General features: G+C 39.3%; 2 protein-coding genes across 2 annotated transcripts in view; both read left to right on the forward strand.

Moving 5' to 3' along the window:
• The window catches only part of ANKUB1 (ankyrin repeat and ubiquitin domain containing 1), a 32705-nt gene extending 29725 nt beyond the window's left edge, over positions 1–2980 (forward strand). Inside the window, exon 6 of the mRNA XM_019960939.2 lies at positions 519–2980. Coding sequence (XP_019816498.2) covers positions 519–648 — 130 coding nt within the window. The 3' untranslated portion in view covers positions 649–2980. The remainder of the gene's footprint in view (positions 1–518) is intronic.
• A 5405-nt stretch (positions 2981–8385) lies between these two features.
• COMMD2 (COMM domain containing 2) lies at positions 8386–19703 on the forward strand. Its single transcript, XM_019960952.2, has 5 exons — positions 8386–8536; positions 8632–8709; positions 9329–9411; positions 14909–15082; positions 17796–19703. Exons 1-5 carry the CDS (start codon positions 8470–8472, stop codon positions 17991–17993), a joined length of 600 nt encoding a protein of 199 aa, XP_019816511.1. The 5' UTR covers positions 8386–8469; the 3' UTR covers positions 17994–19703.
• The last annotated feature ends 887 nt before the right edge of the window (positions 19704–20590 follow it).

Here is a 20590-nt window from a genome sequence, read left to right on the forward strand (position 1 = left end):
AGGTTCAGGGTGCACTGAGAATAGATGGCAATCCCCAAAGATGTTTCTGATGGGCTCTTATGCTCCTGATAAAAGCAGATCTCTCTATGTTGCTTTGTTTTATTTCATTTTGATAAAAAGTACAAAGGAGGGAATTCCCTGTTGTCCAGTGGTTAGCACCCCAGGTTTTTGCTGCCAAGGAAGTGGGTTCAATCCCTAGTTCAGAAACTAAGGTTCCTGCAAGTGGCATAGCACGGCCAAAAAAAAAAAAGCTTCAACCCAGCAAATTCTATGACATTGAGTGGCTTTCTGTTTCTAGCTGTGAGTGCTCACCTTTTGGTATTGCCTTGGGATGATTTTATTCCCACTGCTTCACAAGGAAATGGTTTTAGAAAGATTCCTTTTTCCTGTTTACTTCCTCATAGGATAAGACAAACCAGCCACAGAAACAACAAAATAAGCCCAAGATTTCCATCACTTTAGCTATAAATGGGGACAAGAATGGACCTCCTTATAAATTATGCCCTGTTTTCTTGCAGTGCCTTTAAAGAGAAACGATGGCTTCAGCAGTTAGGAATAGCAAGAGTCCTAGCAAAAAAGAGCATTTCTAATCTGACTATCCAAGGAGGCTTGACAGCATGTGAAAATCCTCCAGAAATTGTGCTTTGAAAAGTCACAACAACCCCAGTTTGTATGAAGACCTGGTCAGACAGAACTTCTAATTCTAATGCTAAAGTTTCTAATACCTGTTTTAATTTTGGGGCTTCTGATAACAGTTCTGATGCTACATGAATATTTAAAGTTCAATACCATGTTCTCAAAAACTCCATCACCCTAAGTGAAAATTTAGGGCATTTGTTTTTACACAAAGAGTCTGAGGTATAATTCATAAGAAACCGAGAAGAGCAGTTACCTATGGTAGTAGGGCAACTGGGAAGGTGAGAAACAAGGACATGAGCAAGAATGTTTATTTTCTCCCTCTCTCTGCCTCTTTTATTATTATTTGCTTTCCTGGGACTTTTAAAAATGATTTTTGTTTTTTAAACATATGATTGTAGTACACAGTAGAATATTAATTCAAAAAATTCTATATAGGAAAAATATTCTATATAGGGATGAGATGGCTGGATGGCATCACCAACTCGATGCACATGAGTTTGAGCAAGTTCCAGGAGTTGGTGATGGACGGGGAACCTGGCGTGCTGCAGTCCATGGGGTGGCAAAGAGTCAGACATGACTGAGCGACTGAACTGAACTGATACAGGGAAAGTCCCTGGTAGGGTTATAAACACCATCTACGTCTAATACTGGTCTCAGATATCTTTTGAATTTCTGCTAAGACACTGCTTGCTATTAACTTTTTTAAACTGATGTACAGTTTACCTACAGTGAATTACAAAGATCTTAAATGTAAGATTCAACAGATTGAACAAACATATACATCTGTGTAACTAATAACCTAGTCAAGACATAAAGACTTCCATTACCTCAGAAAGTTCCTTCAAACTCCTAAATTTATCTTAATCCATATAGACGACTGCTATTCTGATTTCCTGATATATCTCCATGTATAACACTTTCCAATTAAAGGAATCATACAGCTGTTCACTTTGTGTCTGGGTTATTTTTCTCAACTTAATCTATTGAGGCTCATTAACATTGTTGCATTATTAGTAGTACATTCTTTTCTTTTTCTCTATGTAGTAATATTCCTTTATTAATTGCTGATATCATTACTAGTATCTTTTGCCCTATTTTTATTTTTGCCATGGATAGTCAGTCTTGTAATGGTTTTGTCAATTTTACTAGTTTTCCACAATGGACTGCTCCTTTTGTTTACTCTTTATATTGTATATTTGTTTTCTAACTTGTTAATTTTTTTTTTTACAGTTTCTGCTGCACTGATTAAATACTTTACTAGTCTTCTAATATTTTGGACATGTTATTCATAGCTATTTTCCAGTCCAGGTCTAACAACTCCAATATTTGCACTTCCTCTATACAAGCCTTCCTTGAATCTTTTTTTACTATTGAGTAGTATTTCACTATGTGGTCACATCACAATGTATTCAGATGTATGACATTGGGTGTCTCCAGTTTTGCAATATTGTGAATAAAGCTGCTTTAAACTTTATGGTAAAGGTCTTTTTCTGGACATATCCTTTCATTTATTTGGGGGCAAACATCTAGGTATGGAACTGTGTGATAATACAGTAAATATATAGTAACATTATAAGAACCTACCTAACAGTTCTCCAAAGCAGTATTATAGTTTTACACCTCTAGTAACAAGTGTTCTGGTCACTTTACAGACTCACCAAAATTTGGTGTCATTAGTACTTCTGATTTTTATTCTAGTAGGTTTGAAATGACTTCTCATTGTGGTTTTAATTTGCATTTCCTTGATGACTAATAATATTGAATGCTTTTTCATGTGATTCTTGGCTATTTGTACCATTTATTTTGTGAAGTGTCAATTAAATTTTTGTCCATTTAAAAAATTCTGTTGTTTATCTTTTAATTATTGGTTTATTGGAGAGTTTTATATATTCATGATACAAGTTCCTTGTCAGATGTATGTACTGTAAGCATTTTTTCCTAATCTGTGGGCTCTTTCATTTTATTAATGGTGTCTTTTGATGAATGAAGATTTTTTAACTCCAATGAAGTACAGTTTATCGTTTTTTTCTTTTATAGTTCATGCTTTCTGCTTCCTCTCTAAGAAATCTTTGCCCACCCCAAAGCCATGAAGATATTCTCAAATGTTTTCTTCTAGAAGTTTCAGAGTTCTTCAGGTCTATGTGTGTTTAGTTGCTAAGTGATGTCCATCTCTTTGTGACCCCACAGACTGTAGATCTCCATGCTGCTCTGTCGATAGGATTTCCTAGGCAAGCATGCTGGAGTGGGTCACCATTTCCTTCTCCAGGAGATCTTCCTGACCCAGAAATCTATACTGTGTCTCCTGCATTAGTAGGTGACTTTACCACTGAGGCACCAGGGAAGCCCTAGGACCTTGGCACCTTTGTCAAAAATCAATTTACAATTGATTTGTTCTTTTTCCTTGTTTGTTTTGGCTATTCTTAGCCACTTGCATTTCCAAAAAGATTTTAAAATAAATGTGTAAAAAATAATAAAAATAAAATAAACTTGCTATCCTCTATTTTTAAAAAAAGCCTATTGGGATTTTGATTGTTCGAAACTAACTTCTTAATAATAGTGAATCTTACAACCCACCATATATTTCACCATCCATGGTATATGTCCCCATTTATTTAAGTCTTCCTTGATTTCACTCATCAAAGTTTTTTAGTGTAGAAGTCTTACAAATCACTTATTAAATGTTTTTTTTAATATTTTAAATTTTTGATTCTATTTGCTAGAAAAGTTTATAAGGTAGATCCTTATAATAGTCAGAGACACCTAAAATCTAAAACCATCTAAAAATAGGCTTCTAGTTTGATATTATAGGGTTGGGCATATAGAAAGTTGATACCAAAAAAAGGAAAGATGATGCTGAAGAAATGTAGGCAGCATGTACAGAAGTGTTAGTCATTGCAAAGACAGTAAGAGGGGATTGTAACTGGAAGAGAGCACAGCACAGGTTCTGGGGTACTGGTAACATTCTATTTCTTGATCTGGGTTAATAGATGTGTTCAATTTGAGAAAATTCGACAAGAAGTGGTTCCCACTCCCCCCCCCCCCCCCAGCTCTGTACCCTTTTCTGAATGAATTTTATCATCCAGTTAAAAAAAGTTAACTAAAATAATGAGAAAAATTTTAGGAGCTAATTAATAAACTACTTGATGCCAGCCTCAGACTCATGAGAGGGCAGTTCATGTGATGGATGCCACCATGTTACCTTCCCCTTGACTATGTGCTGAACTGAACTGCAATTCCTTGCAGGAGATAATCAGTTCAGTTCAGTTCAGTCAATCATTCATGTCCGACTCTTTGTCACCCCATGGACTGTAGCATGCCAGGCTTTCCTGTCCATTACCACCTCCTGGAACTTGCTCAAACTCATGTCCAGAGAGTCGGTGATGCCATCTGACTATCTCATCCTCTGTCATTCCCTTCTCCTCCTGTCTTAAATCTTTCCCAGCATCAGGGTCTTTTCCAATGAGTTCTTCCCATCAGGTGGCCAAGGTATTGGAGTTTCAGCTTCAGCATCAGTCCTTCCAATGAATATTCAGAACTGATTTCCTTTAGGATTGACTGGTTTGACCTCCTTGCAGTCCAATGGACTCTCAAGAGTCTTCTCCAACACCACAGTTCAAAAGCATCAATTCTTTGATGCTCAGCCCTCTTTATGGTCCAACTCTCACATTCATACATGACTACAGGAAAAACCGTAGTGTTGACTAGATGGACCTTTGTTGGCAAAGTAACGTCTCTGCTTTTTATATGCTGTCTAGGTTGGTCATAGCTTTTCTTCCAAGGAGCAAGCATCTTTTAATTTCATGGCTGCAGTCACCATCTGCAATGATTTTGGAGCCCCAAAAAAGACAGTCTGTCACCATTTCCATTGTTTCCCCATTTATTTGCCATGAAGTGATGGGATCAGATGCCACGATCTTCATTTTTGGAATGTTGAGTTTTTAGCCAGCTTTTTCACACTCCTCTTTCACTTTCATGAAGAGGCTCTTCAATTCCTCTTTTCTTTCTGCCATAAGGGTGGTGTCATCTGCATGTCTGAGGTTACTGATATTTCTCCTGGCAATCTTGATGCTAGCTTGTGCTTCATCCAGCTTAGGATTTCACATGATGTACTCTGCATATAAGTTAAATAAGCAGGGGGACAATATATAGCCTTGATGTACTCCTTTCCCAATTTGGAACTGGTCTGTTTTTCCATGTCCAGTTCTAACTGCTGCTTCTTGACCTGTATACAGATTTCTCAGGAGGCAGGTAAGGTGGTCTGGTATTCTCATCTCTTTAAGAATGTTGCACAGTTCGTCGTGATCCACATAGTCAAAGGAGCGTAGCAACTAAAGTAGCGTAGGCAACAAAGCAGAAGTAGGTGTTTTTCTGGAATTCTCTTGCTTTTCCTATGATCCAATGTATGTTGGCAATTTGATCTCTGGTTTCTCTGCCTTTTCTAAATCCAGCTTGAACATCTAGAAGTTCTCAGTTCACATACTGCTGGAGCCTTGCTTGGAGAATTTTGAGCATTACTTTGCTAGCGTGTGAAATGAATGCAATTGTGGGGTAGTTTGAATATTCTTTGGCATTGCCTGTCTTTGGGATTGGAAAGAAAACTATTTACCTATCACTGAAACATAACCAAGGAGATGCCTGGTACAAAGTTCCTGGGGCGGGAATGCCTATGAAGAAGAAAGAAATATGAAGAAATATGAGGGGAAAGGAAGGTAGATGAGGGGGGGGATGATAAGAAAAGAATGTGACAGCACAATTGATTCCCTGCCAGAATCAACTGAAAAACTGTTGAGTTTTTATTCTTTATTCACTTTAGCTCTAGAAGTAAGATACTATGAAGTGATATTAAGGTCTTACTTTTTTACAATATTAAACAGTTGTCAAGCAGTATATTAGCATAGACAGGATACCGTGGGACATTTATTCCAAACCTAAATCTTACTGAAATCAAAGTTAAGCGTCACCTTCTCTTTGCTCTGGGTCATTCTGTTCTTTCCTCAGGTATTACCACTTTCACACTGTATTGAAATTACTTGACTGATTCCTTTACTATCTTCTCTTAGGCAAGGACAGTGTTTTATTCATCTCTAAATTGCCAAGGAATAGCATATGCTTGAGCTTTGAATAACTGCTCTATAAATATTTGTTAAATTAAATAAATGAATTTTATGATAATCATGTACAAGACATTCTCAATGACATGTGCACACAACATCTGCTCATAAAATATAAATACTTCCACTTTCAAATCACTTGCTTAATGCTGATTTATTTAATTTGATCATCAAGATCAATTTCTTGATATGAATTTGTTAATTCGCCTGAGCATCATAGCAGCCCTGCATGGCACACTAAGGACAGTCAGCATTAAAGCACACGTTTTTACAGATGAAGAGGCTAAATTGGTAACATATAAAAACAACTTGGTGGAGGTCCTACAAGTAGTTAAGTGTCAGATTCAGATGTGGAATCCAGAAGAGTTTTGATTTTTCAATCAGGTAATTACTTCTAAACAACCATAAGACACTTGGTACCAGAAAGTCACTCTATACATTATCCTAGCAAGTTCTAACTCCCAGGCTGGTTTCCCCAGCTATAACTTGGCTTTTTGACCACCTTCCTTGACCACCCCATTCTGTTCATCCTTATTTCCCATCTTCACCCCCAACCCCCATCATCTCTCCTGCTGAAGTCCCTGAGATCAGAGAGAAGAAATGCTATATTATATTGGCATAATAGTATACCTATTCGTAAATTCATTTCAGCATTCCTTATTCCCTCCATAATGGACATTCTCTCAATAATGTATGAATAAAATCTTCAGAACATACCATTTTTGCTGATCTGCAACATAGTCTAAGTAAAAATTGTATTCTCTCTGCAAATGCTGCTTCAAGACCTGACAAGTTTAAGGATCTGCCTTTCTGTGCCCCCACGTAGGAAACAGTGAAGCCTGGCGTGCTGCAGTCCATGGGGAAGCAAAAAGTTAGACATGACTCAGTGACTGAACAACAACAATAAGAAACAATTTCAGTTTCAGTCATATGTAAGGGATGAGGGAGATGCAGAGAGGAGAGCTGAAAAACATTTCTAATATTCAGTTCTGCTCAGGAGATGGCATATAGATATCTTGGAGCATCAGTTCAGTTCAGTTGCTCAGTCATGTCCAACTCTTGTGACCCCATGAATCGCAGCACGCCAGGCCTCCCTGTCCATCACCAACTCCAGGAGTTCACTCAAACTCACGTCCATCAAGTCGGTGATGCCATCCAGCAATCTCATCCTCTGTCGTCCCCTTCTCCTCCTGCCCCCAATCCCTCAAACTCAGGTCCATCAAGTCGGTGATGCCATCCAGCAATCTCATCCTCTGTCGTCCCCTTCTCCTCCTGCCCCCAATCCCTCCCAGCATCAGGGTCTTTTCCAATGAGTCAACTCTTCGCATGAGGTGGCCAAAGTATTGGAGTTTCAGCTTTAGCATCAGTCCTCCCAGTGAACACCCAGGACTGATCTCCTTCAGAATGGACTGGTTGGATCTCCTTGCAGTCCAAGGGACTCTCAAGAGTCTTCTATAGTTAGCTTTTTATCTATATCCCTAGATATAACAACCATAGATGTGAAATTTGTCTTTTCCCCAACCCTTTCCTTCACTATGAGTGAGAATTAAGGAGTCATATTCTTATTAATAAGCTGTTTAATAGTCTCTTATATTTGAATCGCAGCAGGTGAGAAGAATGAGTTAGTAAAGGAACCAAATGCTCCCACTGCCCTTAACACATAAAAAATAAAGACAAGCATGGGTCATTGTCTTCCTCCTCATCTTTATCCTAATTTATGATCACTCACGGAACTTGTTACAAACCTCCATCTTTCAGGATGCTGTGCAGAATGATGTATTTCGGAGCAGGTGGTCAAGGGCTCTGACCTTCTTCCAGCTCTATCACTGGCTGATAACACAGTGTCTGGAGCTTTGTATTCTTCATGCACAAATGATGACCAGCGCCGTACAAATGGCCTGTCTGTACAAACGATGGCTTGGTTATTGAGATAAATCAAGTAAGATAATATATACAGAAGCTCTGTGCAAACTACTTAGCTCTAAAAAAAGTTACTTTCAGTTGCTTGACCTGTCTCAGTTTACTTATCTCTATCGGGGACAGTAAGGGTACCTACCTCATAAGGTTCTTGTGAGCTCTAAACAAGTTAATAAACCTAAGAACAGTTCTTGACATAGTGCTTCATAAATGTTAGCTACTAACATTATTAATGTACGGAGAAGGCAATGGCACCCCACTCCAGTACTCTTGCCTGGAAAATCCCATGGACAGAGGAGCCTGGTAGGCTGCAGTCCATGGGGTCGCTAAGAGTCGGACACGACTGAGCGACTTCACTTCCACTTTTCCCTTTCATGCACGGGAGAAGGAAATGGCAACCCACTCCAGTGTTCTTGCCTGGAGAATCCCAGGGACAGGGGAACCTCGTGGGCTGCCGTCTCTGGGGTCGCACAGAGTCGGACACGACTGAAGCGACTTAGCAGCAGCAGCAGCAACATTATTAATGTAAGCTCCGCAAGGGGGCGAGTCGAATTTTAAACTTATTTTCATCTTCCTCAGATCAAGGCATTCTGAGCCCCGCAGGCGACATCTGATTTACAAACTGAAAGATCTCCTGCTCCCAGTCTGCTCCTAGGAAGGCATTTGAGTGTAGGACGGCTTTCAGCCGGAACCCAAACCTCCGGGCGCGGAAGCTCCGGAGCCTCTTTACGCTTGGACTCAGGCCCCGGAAGTCGCGAGGGTGGGGTTGTCGCTGCACAGTGAAATTGGCTACCCAGGGAAGATGCTGCTGGACCTGTCGGAGGAGCATAAGGAGCACCTGGCCTTCCTGCCGAAAGTGGACAGCGCGGGTCAGGGCGCGCGGCGGCGGAGGGTGGTTCCCTGCGGTCTGGGGAGGGGATCGGGGGAGCGCCTGGCGCTCAGGGTCTCCTGGCTTCCGTTGCAGTGGTCGCAGAGTTTGGGCGAATTGCGGTGGAGTTCCTGAGGCGTGGCTCGAACCCCAAGATCTACGAAGGCGCTGCCAGTAAGAAACGGGGAGGCACAGCGGTGCAATCTTCTCGGGGAAGTGTGGGCCGTTCTCTATCTCCCTGGAGAGGACGGGGTTCTTGGGACAAGGGTTTTTTATCCTCCCCCCCCCCCCCTCCCCCGTTGTGGCATAATAAAAGCAGAAGGGGTCTTAAGTCAGGGCGCAGATCCTGCCCGTGCTTTAAATACTGAGTTTTTTTTAAAGCTTGTGGTTTTTGGCGTGTAATGGACATAACACCATCTGCCAGATACACTATAATGGTTATATGCATCCAAGTGTGTGGAATAGTTCGGTGAACCATAAATACGCAACTGTTTGGCTGTTGTTCGTTGCTCAGACATCTGCTTTTACTGAACTATTTTTCCCCCAATGGACGAGGGGAGGTTTTCGATATTGTGTCTTCTGTTAGGCTGGAAGTAGCTGCGCGCTCAGGAGAGAGATAGTACACCTGGTATTGTCGCCACGCATCTGTGTTTTGTAAAGAAGATTACATGGTGGGAAATAACTGAAGGCATTTGCCTGGGAATGGCGAATGAACAGGAGGTTATTACCAAAATTATTTTTTATTGCAGTGTTTGAAAACATGGAGTAATGGATAATATTTACTCTTTTTCAGGAAAACTCAGTGTGAGTAGTGACACTGTCCAACATGGTGTGGAAGGATTAATATACCTCCTCACTGAAAGTTCGAAGCTCATGGTAAGGGCTTTTGTGGGTAGTTTTGTATTACCAGGATCTTAAGGAGGTTTCAGTTCAGTTCAGTCGCTCAGTGGTGTCCGACTCTTTGTGACCCCATGAATCGCAGCAGGCCAGGCCTCCCTGTCCATCACCAACTCCCGGAGTTCACTCAGACTCACGTCCATCGAGTCAGTGATGCCATCCAGCCATCTCATCCTCTGTCGTCCCCTTCTCCTCCTGACCCCAAGCCCTCCCAGCATCAGAATCTTTTCCAATGAGTCAACTCCTTGCATGAGGTGGCCAAAGTACTGGAGTTTCAGCTTTAGCATCATTCCTTCCAAAGAAAGCCCAGGGCTGATCTCCTTCAGAATGGACTGGTTGGATCTCCTTGCAGTCCAAGGGACTCTCAAGAGTCTTCTCCAACACCACAGTTAAAAAGCATCAATTCTTCGGCGCTCAGCCTTCTTCACAGTCCAACTCTCACATCCGTACATGACCACAGGAAAAACCATAGCCTTGACTAGACGGACCTTTGTTGGCAAAGTAATGTCTCTGCTTTTCAATATGCTATCTAGGTTGGTCATAACTTTCCTTCCAAGGAGTAAGCGTCTTTTAATTTCATGGCTGCAGTCACCATCTGCAGTGATTTTGGAGCCCAGAAAAATAAAGTCTGACACTGTTCCCCATCTATTTCCCATGTAGTGATGGGACCGGATGCCATGATCTTTGTTTTCTGAATGTTGAGCTTTAAGCCAACTTTTTCACTCTCCACTTTCACTTTCATCAAGAGGCTTTTGAGTTCCTCTTCACTTTCTGCCATAAGGGTGGTGTCATCTGCATATCTGAGGTTATTGATATTTCTCCCAGCAATCTTGATTCCAGCTTGTGTTTCTTCCAGTCCAGCGTTTCTCATGATGTACTCTGCATAGAAGTTAAATAAGCAGGGTGACAATATACAGCCTTGACGTACTCCTTTTCCTATTTGGAACCAGTCTGTTGTTCCATGTCCAGTTCTAACGGTTGCTTCCTGACCTGCATATAGGTTTCTCAAGAGGCAGATCAGGTGGTCTGGTATTCCCATCTCTTTCAGAATTTTCCACAGTTTATTGTGATCCACACAGTCCAAGTCTTTGGCATAGTCAATAAAGCAGAAATAGATGTTTTTCTGGAACTCTCTTGCTTTTTCCATGATCCAGCGGATGTTGGCAATTTGATCTCTGGTTCCTCTGCCTTTTCTAAAACCAGCTTGAACATCAGGAAGTTCACGGTTCACGTATTGCTGAAGCCTGGCGTGGAGAATTTTGAGCATTACTTTACTAGCATGTGAGATGAGTGCAATTGTGCGGTAGTTTGAGCATTCTTTGGCATTGCCTTTCTTTGGGATTGGAATGAAAACTGACCTTTTCCAGTCCTGTGGCCACTGCTGAGTTTTCCAAATTTGCTGGCACATTGAGTGCAGCACTTTCACAGCATCATCTTTCAGGATTTGAAAGAGCTCAACTGGAATTCCATCACCTCCACTAGCTTTGTTCGTAGTAATGCTTTCTAAGGCCCACTTGACTTCACATTCCAGGATGTCTGGCTCTAGGTCAGTGATCACACCATTGTGATTATCTGGGTTGTGAAGATCTTTTTTGTACAGTTCTTCTGTGTATTCTTGCCATCTCTTCTTAATATCTTCTGCTTCTGTTAGGTCCATACCATTTCTGTCCTTTATTGAGTGCATCTTTGCATGAAATGTTCCCTTGGTATCTCTAATTTTCTTGAAGAGGTCTCTAGTCTTTCCCATTCTGTTGTTTTCCTTTATATCTTTGCATTGATCGCTGAAGAAGGCTTTCTTATCTCTTCTTGCTATTCTTTGGAACTCTGCATTCAGATGCTTATATCTTTCCTTTTCTGCTTTGCTTTTCGCTTCTCTTCTTTTCACAGCTATTTGTAAGGCCTCCCCAGACAGCCATTTTGCTTTTTTGCATTTCTTTTCCATGGGGATGGTCTTGATCCCTGTCTCCTGTACAACGTCACAAACCTCATTCCATAGTTCATCAGGCACTCTATCTATCAGATCTAGGCCCTTAAATCTATTTCTCACTTCCACTGTAGAATCATAAGGGATTTGATTTAGGTCATACTTGAATGGTCTAGTGGTTTTCCCTACTTTCTTCAGTTTAAGTCTGAATATGGCAATAAGGAGTTCATGATCAGGGCCACAGTCAGCTCCCTGTCTTGTTTTTGTTGACTGTATAGAGCTTCTCCATCTTTGGCTGCAAAGAATATAATCAATCTGATTTCGGTGTTGACCATCTGGTGATGTCCATGTGTAGAGTCTTCTCTTGTGTTGTTGGAAGAGGGTGTTTGTTATAACCAGTGCATATACTCTATATATCAGTCCTGCTAGGATCTTCTCATTTCAGTAATGTTGTTACTGATTTATAATTGATTGAGTGAAGCCATGCATACATAATCTGACTATAATGTGACCTGCTGGCATGAATACCTCTTGTTAGTATAAATTAGAATTGCCTGTAATTCCATATGTTACTATGTGTATCCTAAGAAGAGGGAGAATGAAATGATTTAAATTTTTGTGTATTAGTATTATCTAGCTTATTGGAGCAGAGAAGGCAATGGCACCCCACTCCAGTACTCTTGCCTGGAGAGTCCCATGGACGGAGGAGCCTGGTGGGGTCAGTCCATGGGGTCACTGGGAGTTGGACACGACTGAGTGACTTCACTTTCACTTTTCACTTTCATGCATTGGAGCAGGAAATGGCAGCCCACTCCAGTGTTCTTGCCTGGAGAATCCCAGGGATGGAGGAGTCTGGTGGGCTGCTGTCTGTGGGGTCCCACAGAGTCGGACATGACTGAAGTGACTTAGCAGCAGCAGCAGCTTGTTGGAGAATTGAGCAAACTGGGCATTTTAGCAGTTCTTTTTGTATTTTAATAAAGTATTTTTTTCCTTTTTTCCCACATTTTTCCCTTTTTAATACTGGCTGGGAATCTTGTACCAGTGGTTGTTTCTCCATGCTCTTAATAGAAAAAATATTTGAAAAATTACAACTGGCTACATGGGATTTCCCAGATGGTGCTAGTGGTAAAGAACCCACCTGCCAATGCAGGAGACATAAGAAACTCAGGTTCAATCCCTGGGTCAGGAGGATCCCCTGGCGGAGGGCATGGCAATCTACTCCAGTTTTCTTGCCTGGAGAATCCCATGGACAGAGGAGCCTGGTGGGCTACAGTCCAAAGGGTCGCAAAGAATCAAGCAGGACTGAAGTGACTTCACACACACACACACACACACACACACAGGGCTTAATTTACATATTGTCCATTCTCCTGTTTCTCAGACTTACCTTTTAGTGAGAATTTTGTGTGACCGTTTTAAACCAAATTCCTGGTTTCTGTCTCAAACCTGTTGAATCAGGTTTTCCAGAAGATGGGCTTGAGAATATATTTTCAAGGTGCTTTAAATGATTCTTAAGATCAGGTAAATTTGGGAAACTACCCTAAAGGCTTAACATTTTGATAGCAAATCGTCACGCTGGAAGTGATGAAAGACAGAGTGTGGCTTATTGAGTTATGGTGTTTCACCCTAATAATTAGGGTAAAATAATTAGATTATTTGAGTGGTTAACTACATAAAAATATATTTTATAGATTCCTTTTGTCAGACTCCCTAAAATGTTACACTTAGAGGTATTTGACAGCAAATGCTCTGTCACATAAATCTGTGTTCCATTAGTTGATATGGGGAACTCATTTTTGCTTCCCGAGGTGATCTTTTCTGGCCCTCTTCAGAGCTTTCCTGGCTGCTCTCCTCGAAATCGATCTCTAGCCTCTTGCTCTTCGATTTAGTCGAGTTGAATCTTCTGACAGACTACCTGATGTGATTGGTCAACAAACCTAACCCACCTGGCCCAAAAGACTATAAGCCCTCCTCACCAGCAATGAGCCCATTTGATTTATTCAGTTCTGTATGCCTAGCATGGGACCTATCCCATAGTAGGATCTCAGGAGATACTTGCTAAAGGGACAAGATAACCTAAGCCTATGCTATTACAAATAGAAACAAGTCTAATGACAGTGACATCCCCTCCCAAAAAGGGTGGCATGCAGAAACTGGAAAAGAACAAGGAAAGTAGAGTATTAAAGTGGCTGAGGTAAATACAATTAAGGGAAGAGAGACAAAAAAATTGTGCTTCCTCTACTTTTTCTCCGCCTGTTTATCCCTCCTCATGTTGGGCATCCAATAAGGGAGTAAAAGCAAGCCTGCTGTTGGCAGTTTCCTTTTTTCCTACTGAGAGTCATTGCCAATGTTAGGGTTGCTTGGTCCCTAATAATGTTGTTCCATTGGATAGCCAAAATCTGTGACTCCATGTCCTTCTCTCCCACTCCCTTTGCTGACCAAATACATGACTTTCCTGTGTCCAGTCAGCATCTGAATATCGCACTAAGATTTACCTAAACCGTTTTCTTCCACCTACCCCCTGCCTCTGGCAACCACCAGTCTGTTCTCTGTATCTGTGAGTTTGAGGGGCTTTTTTTGTTTTTTGTTTGTCTTAGACTTGACATGTAAGAGAGATCGTACAGTATTTCTTTTTCTGTCTGACTTAATTCACTTAGCATAATGCCCTCAAGTTCCATCCATGTTGTTGCAAATGGCAAGATTCCATTTCTTTATGGCTGGGTAATATTCCACTGTGTATGTGTGCCACAACTTCCCTATGCATTCATCGTTCAGTGGATACTTAGTTTGTTTCCATGTTTTATCCATTGTAAATAGATGCTTCAGGAACATGGGGGTGCATATGTCTGTTCGAATTTGTGTTTTTGCTTTTTTTGGATAAATATGCAGAAGTAGAATCACTAGATCATACGGTAGTTCTATTTTTAATTTTTTGAAGACCCTCCATACTGTTTTACATAGTGACTGCCCCAGTTTATGTTCCTGCCAACAGTGTACAGGAGTTCCCTTTTCTCCACAGCCTTACCAACGCTTGTTTCTTGTCATTTTGATACTCTCCATTCCAGTGGATGTGAAGTGATATCTCATCATTTTGATTTACATTTCCCTGGTGATGAGTGATGTTGAGCATCTTTTCATGTGCCTGTTGGCCTTCTATATGTGTTCTTTGGAAAATGTGAATTCAGATCTTCTGCCCATGTTTTAATCAGATTGTTTATGGGTTTATTTACTTATTTATTTTGCTATTGTGTATTAGATAGGTGATTTGCAGATTTTTCTTTCATTCAGTAGGTTGCCTTTTCATTTTGTTGATGCTTTCCTATGCTGTGCAGAAGACTTTTATCCAAAGTTGTCCCATTAGTTTGTTTTTGCTTTTGTTGCTTATTTTTATTTTCATGTATCAAAAACTCGGAATAGTGGACAGGGGTTGCCTTTTACTAAGGAGTGTTGTTTCTTTTACTAGACAGAATAGAATTCATATTTTTTTGTGTATATCCAGTATTTCAGCATTTATTAGACACATAAATTTTGATAAACTTGATTCATTTTTAGATTTCTGAACTGGATTTCCAAGACTCTGTTTTTATTCTGGGATTTCCTGAAGAATTGAACAAATTGTTGCTTCAGCTTTATCTAGACAACAGAAAGGAGATCAGAACTATCCTGAGTGAATTGGCACCAGACCTTCCCAGTTACCACAGCCTTGAATGGCGACTGGATGTACAGGTATGACTTTTTAAAAAAAATCTGACATAGAATATAAGATTTATTTTAGGCTATGTCTTCACACTTATTGTATTCTTTACCACCTTAACCAAATTCTGGTTTGAAACTTCAGTTTTTTAATGTCCGTTTTTAGACCATTTCACAAATAGTTCATTTTCTTTTTTTTTTTTTTTTCTAACCACACCACAAGATTTGTGGGATTTTTTAGTTCCCCAACCAAGGATTGAACCCAGGCTCTTGGCAGTGAGAGTGGTGGGTTCTAACCACTGGACCGTCAGGGAATTCCCCATTTTCTTATATTTTTAATATGTTCACATTGGTTTAATTTGTGAACTTTGTAAGAAATAGGTTATTTTGGAAAAGCAGATGGTTATCTATATTTTTAAAGTGGTGCTTAACTTTTAGAAAACCTTTTTTCTGTCTAAATAAAACACATTTATAGAAAAGTACACAGGTCAGTATATAGCCCAATGAATTATCATGTGGTAAAAACACCTATGAAACCAGCACCCATGATCAGCACTTCAGAAGCATCCTTCTTGCCTTACAAGTTACTTCCCCATCCTTCTTTTCAAAGGTAACCAGCATCCTGACTCTTAATGCACAGATTATTTTTTTCTGTTCTTTAACTTTCTATTCATGAAATGATTCAATAAATATTCTTCTATGTCTGCCTTCTTTTTATGAGATTGGGTTGTTTTTAAAGCCACGTACACAACCAAAAAGGAATTTTCAGACATTGCATGCAGCCCTTTCTCAAGCAGTGACAGATAAGCTAGTTAAGAAGTGTTTATTGAATGCCATCCAATCACTGATTAGGACTGTGCTGAATGCTTTGGGAACCAGAATTGTAAGATACTTTCTCAGCTAGAAAAGATATTATTTGTTTAGTCATATTAGATGTCTCAAAATAACTAGTAATTAAAGATAGTTGTGAAATAAGGTTCTAGAGAGGAAAAAAGAATATAATTGTATAAATAAAGGTACTTCTGAGTATTTCAGAAAAGCTGTATCTCATGTAGTTCAGTGTACACTGGCATGTTCCAGAAAAGCATCAATAAAAGAAGGGTAAATTTCAGAAAAAGAAATGAATGGAGAAAACCAGGGTAATATTATTGAGAGAGGAGACAGCATAAGTTGTAAAGGCCCACATGAATCTGAGAGTGAACAAATGAATATGTGGGATAGCCCCCTAGTTCCCAAACTTGACTGCACATTGAAATGATTTAGGGAGCTTTAAAAAAATTCTGATATTTGTGTTCTGCCCCAGAGGTTCTGATTTATTGGTACAGAGTTTTACCTGGGCATCAGGATTTTTTAAAGCTCCCTTGTCACCCAGGTAATTCTAATGTGTAATAACGTTTGTAAACCGCTGTAATAGTAGATTCTTCTGATTTGAGTGGTCCGAATAGGTTACAGAAATTCAGCTAGACAAGCTTAGCAATTGTATCCCAGTGTGTTGAGTGCTTGAATATATATTAACACAGGAGAAGGTATAAAGCAGATTATAGGCTCCTTGAAGGAGAAGGCAATGGCACCCCACTCCAGTACTCTTGCCTGGAAAATCCCATGGACGGAGGAGCCTGGTGGGCTGCAGTCCATGGGGTCGCTAGAAGTCAGACACGGCTAAGCGACTTCACTTTCACTTTTCACTTTCATGCATTGGAGGAGGAAATGGCAACCCACTCCAGAATTCTTGCCTGGAGAATCCCAGGGACGGGGGAGCTTGGTGGGCTGCTGTCTATGGCATCGCACAGAGTCAGACACGACTGAAGCAACTTAGCAGCAGCAGCAGCAGCAGCAGCAGGCTCCTTGAAGGCATATGCAACTTGCTTTTTTGATTAAACATTTTCTTTTTAGATTTATTGATGACAGTTCAGGTTGCTATAGTTTACTTCTTTTCCCCGTCATTTAGTAAGCATTTCATGGTATGAATATTCTCAATTTATCCATTCTGTTGGTAAAGAATATTTGAGATATGTCTAGCTTTTGGCTCTTGGAAACAAATACTGTTATGAATATGTGTATATGTGTAAGAGTTTACGATATGTACCTAGGAGTGGAATTGCTGGTAATTTATCTGTTTTCCAAAGTAATTCTCTCATCACTCTCACCAGCAGTGGATGAGTTTTCATTACCATCACTTCACAGTGCTCCTTATGGGCAGGTTTCTAATTCTTGCCAGTCTGATAAAACAGCATGATTTTATTGGCCATTTTCTAATAAAGTTGAATGTATTTCCTGTGTTTATCTATTTTTATTACTTTTGCAAAGTGCTTTCATAGATCTTCTGTACAATTTTCTTGGTTTTGTGGGGGTTTTATTAAATCAGAACACTTCTTCATACATTCTTGATACTTTTTTTTTGGTTTTATGTGTTACAAAGTATCTTTTCTCAGGTTGTGGCTTGTTTTTTTCCCACTATTTTTAGATATCTTTCCAAGAAATTTTAATAATTTTAATTCATTTCAGTTTATCAGTTTTTATTTATGATTTTTGTTTTTATATCATGTTTAAGAAATCCTTGCATACTGTATGACTACCTATACATTGTAGTTTTTTTTTTTCCCCCAAAGATTTTGAAGTTTACTGTTCATTTTGAAGTCTGTGATTTATCTGAAATTCAATTTTTGTGTATGGTATAATGTCATTATTCATATGTTCAGCATGATTGTTAAATAGTCATTATGCTTTTATTCCATTTAAAATTAAGCTTGCAAGCAGAAGCCTCAGGCAACAGATTAAACCATCAGTGACTATAAAGCTCCACCTTAATCAGAATGGAGATCACAACACCCAAGTTCTGCAGACAGACCCAGCCACCCTGCTGCACTTGGTTCAGCAGTTGGAACAAGCCTTGGAGGAGATGAAAACAAACCACTGTAGGAGAGTCGTGCGCAATATCAAGTAGTCCCAATTTGTTTTCTTCCTCCTGAATCACTTGTGAATTGATGATACGCAGTAGTTATTTTTCAAAACAATTTTTTAAGTTGATAGTGATAAATGCATAGAGATTTCATAAAATTTCTTTTCCTATGTCAAGATACTGAGGTCATGATCACAGGCTAAGTGAAGTTTCTTTCTCGGTGCTAAATATGGTCAGTTTCTTGAGTTAAGATGTAGTTTGTGTCGTAAATGTGTAAATAGGATTGAATCAACTGAAAGTGAATCTATACTGTTCAAATCCTCTGTGTATATAAATGACTATATTTTTTTGATGCTTTTCCTGACTAGTTTATTGTTTTCCTCCTTATTGATCTAAACTTAAAGTTCACAGTGTAATTCTATTACTATTCATAGTATTTCTAGACAGTTTAATGTTTTTGACTTTAAAGCACACCATGATGTTAATAGCCACAGAATAGTGGGAAGTGAATATGAATTTTTTAAAGGCAACATTTTTTAGGCAGTTCATGTATTTTATTTGGCTGTGAATATACTAAGTACTTACCTTGTTGTTTAAGTTTAAGTTGCCATGCTAATAAGCTTAAATAGTACTCAAATTTGTGTGAATATATTGTAGTTTATCAAGGATTAATTTTTTTCCCTATTACCAAAGCATCTAAGAGACACACTGCCATTCGACATTTATAAACAATGGATGCAAGCATACTGTAATCAGTTCTTAATTATCTTAAGAACATGGAAAAAACATGTTATGCACTTGCAAAGTAGCTATAAGCAAACTATACTCAGATAATTTTTAGTTATAGTGATAACTTGATTAATGAAGCTTTCATGTTAACAACCTCACAAATAAGAGGAAACTTTACATGTTACATGAAATTGTAGCATATGTCATCAGGTTAAAAGCATCATGCCTGCCAAGCTTATACAATAAAAATAGCTCTGTGAGGCTTCTTATTTGTCCACATTGGGTGAAGATAAGCAGGGCTGACTCCAGCCAAAATTGAAATAATATCCTTGTGTCTTCTTAGGGCAACTTTTATTCTTCCTCTATATCCACTATTCTTATCCCAAGCAAAACGACAAAGCATGTGTTAGTCTCTTTTTCTTATTTGTATCAAACTCCCCTTTTTTAAATTACACTTTATGGGGTTCTCATGGCAAATATACTGGGGTGGTTTGCCGTTCCCTTCTCCAGAGAAGAAGAGGACGACAGAGGGTGAGATAGTTGGATGGCATCACTGATGCAATGGACATGAATTTGGGCAAACTCCAGGAGATGGTGGGGGACAGAGAGGCCTGACATGCTGCAGTCCATGGGGTCATGAAGAGTCAGACAAGACTTGGTGACTGATCAAAAACCCCTTGTCCGCAGTCTCTGTGCTTTGTTATTCTTTCTGATGTTCTTTGCTTTTGGGGGCCAGAATGAGTTGGGAGCAGTCTTCCTTTTGAATCTGGGACTCACCTTTTTTTTTTTTTTCCCCACAGAGCATCTAATGAGCCTCTTCCTTTTCTTGTTTGAACATTCCACACCCTTACCCAGTCCTCTGCCTTGTTTGTTTTATGGAACAATTATTTTTTTGTAGTTTGTATATGAAGATATTTTCTGCAGATGCAGTCACTATTCTACTCTCCTATATGACCAGTTTCTTGACTCTGGGATATGCCTTTCCATCCGTAACTATCTAAATGTTTATTAAAACATTTTGGATTACGAGTGTGTGTATTTTTTAGGATTTGCTGGTGCATGTTTAGACTTCAGTATAATAGCTCTTAAGTCTCAAAGCCAGAATGGTAACATGTCATTTCTCAGAACAGCTCTGTGAGTAGGGAATAATCAATATATGTAATTACAAAGTCTACATATACTTCACCCATTGGAAGTCTCCTTTGTGTGTCACAAATTTCCTTGAGTTTATTTTGTTATTGATTTTCCAAGCTTGAGTAAATTTAAAACAGCAAACTAGAAAGTGATGTGGATACTATAAGAAGAAAACAGACTTTTGTGAAAACTGGAAAATGAGAACCTGATACTAAGGAAAGTTTGAAAAATCATTAACAGTGTGTAAAGCAATATTGTAAAGTAGTTAGTTCCAATTAAATTAATTTTTTTAAAAGTGTGTAAAAGATACTTGTGTGGGAACCTTTAAAATGTACAATAGTATGTTGCCCTTTAGGGTATGATCCTATGAGAAATCAGTCTTTGGGAATGGACAAAAGGATTTAAATTTAGTTTTTCTGGCTTCTTATAGATCCTTGATAAATTCTCAAAGCTTTGTTTTCTTCATCTCTAAAATAGGAATTATAACACCTATCTCATTGGCTTGTAGAGACCAGATAAAACCATGCATATAAAATTTCAGTATAATATAGGACTTTAGAATATACTAATGTGGTCTGAGGGTCTCATTATTTTATAACCTGAATTCTGTCTAAAACACTCTATTTAAGGAACTGAGAGAAAATGTTACCTAGTGGTTTCTGGGTGGTAGGATTATGACTTTCTTTGCCTTCTTAATTTCTGTACTGAGTTTAGTTAGTTCAGTTGCTCAGTCATATCCAACTCTTTGCAACTCCATGAATCTCAGCACACCAGGCCTC

The sequence above is a fragment of the Bos indicus genome, chromosome 1, assembly GCF_029378745.1.
Source record: "Bos indicus isolate NIAB-ARS_2022 breed Sahiwal x Tharparkar chromosome 1, NIAB-ARS_B.indTharparkar_mat_pri_1.0, whole genome shotgun sequence".
Taxonomy (NCBI): Eukaryota; Metazoa; Chordata; class Mammalia; order Artiodactyla; family Bovidae; genus Bos; species Bos indicus.

What these genes read in the sequence shown, in the direction of transcription:
- COMMD2 (XM_019960952.2), top strand. Translation starts at nt 8,470, where the DNA reads ATGCTGCTGGACCTGTCGGAGGAGCATAAGGAGCACCTGGCCTTCCTG. An exon ending in GATCTACGAAGGCGCTGCCA is followed by an intron (nt 8,710 to 9,328) that starts GTAAGAAACGGG and finishes ACTCTTTTTCAG; the next exon opens with GAAAACTCAGTGTGAGTAGT. An exon ending in CTGAAAGTTCGAAGCTCATG is followed by an intron (nt 9,412 to 14,908) that starts GTAAGGGCTTTT and finishes ATTCATTTTTAG; the next exon opens with ATTTCTGAACTGGATTTCCA.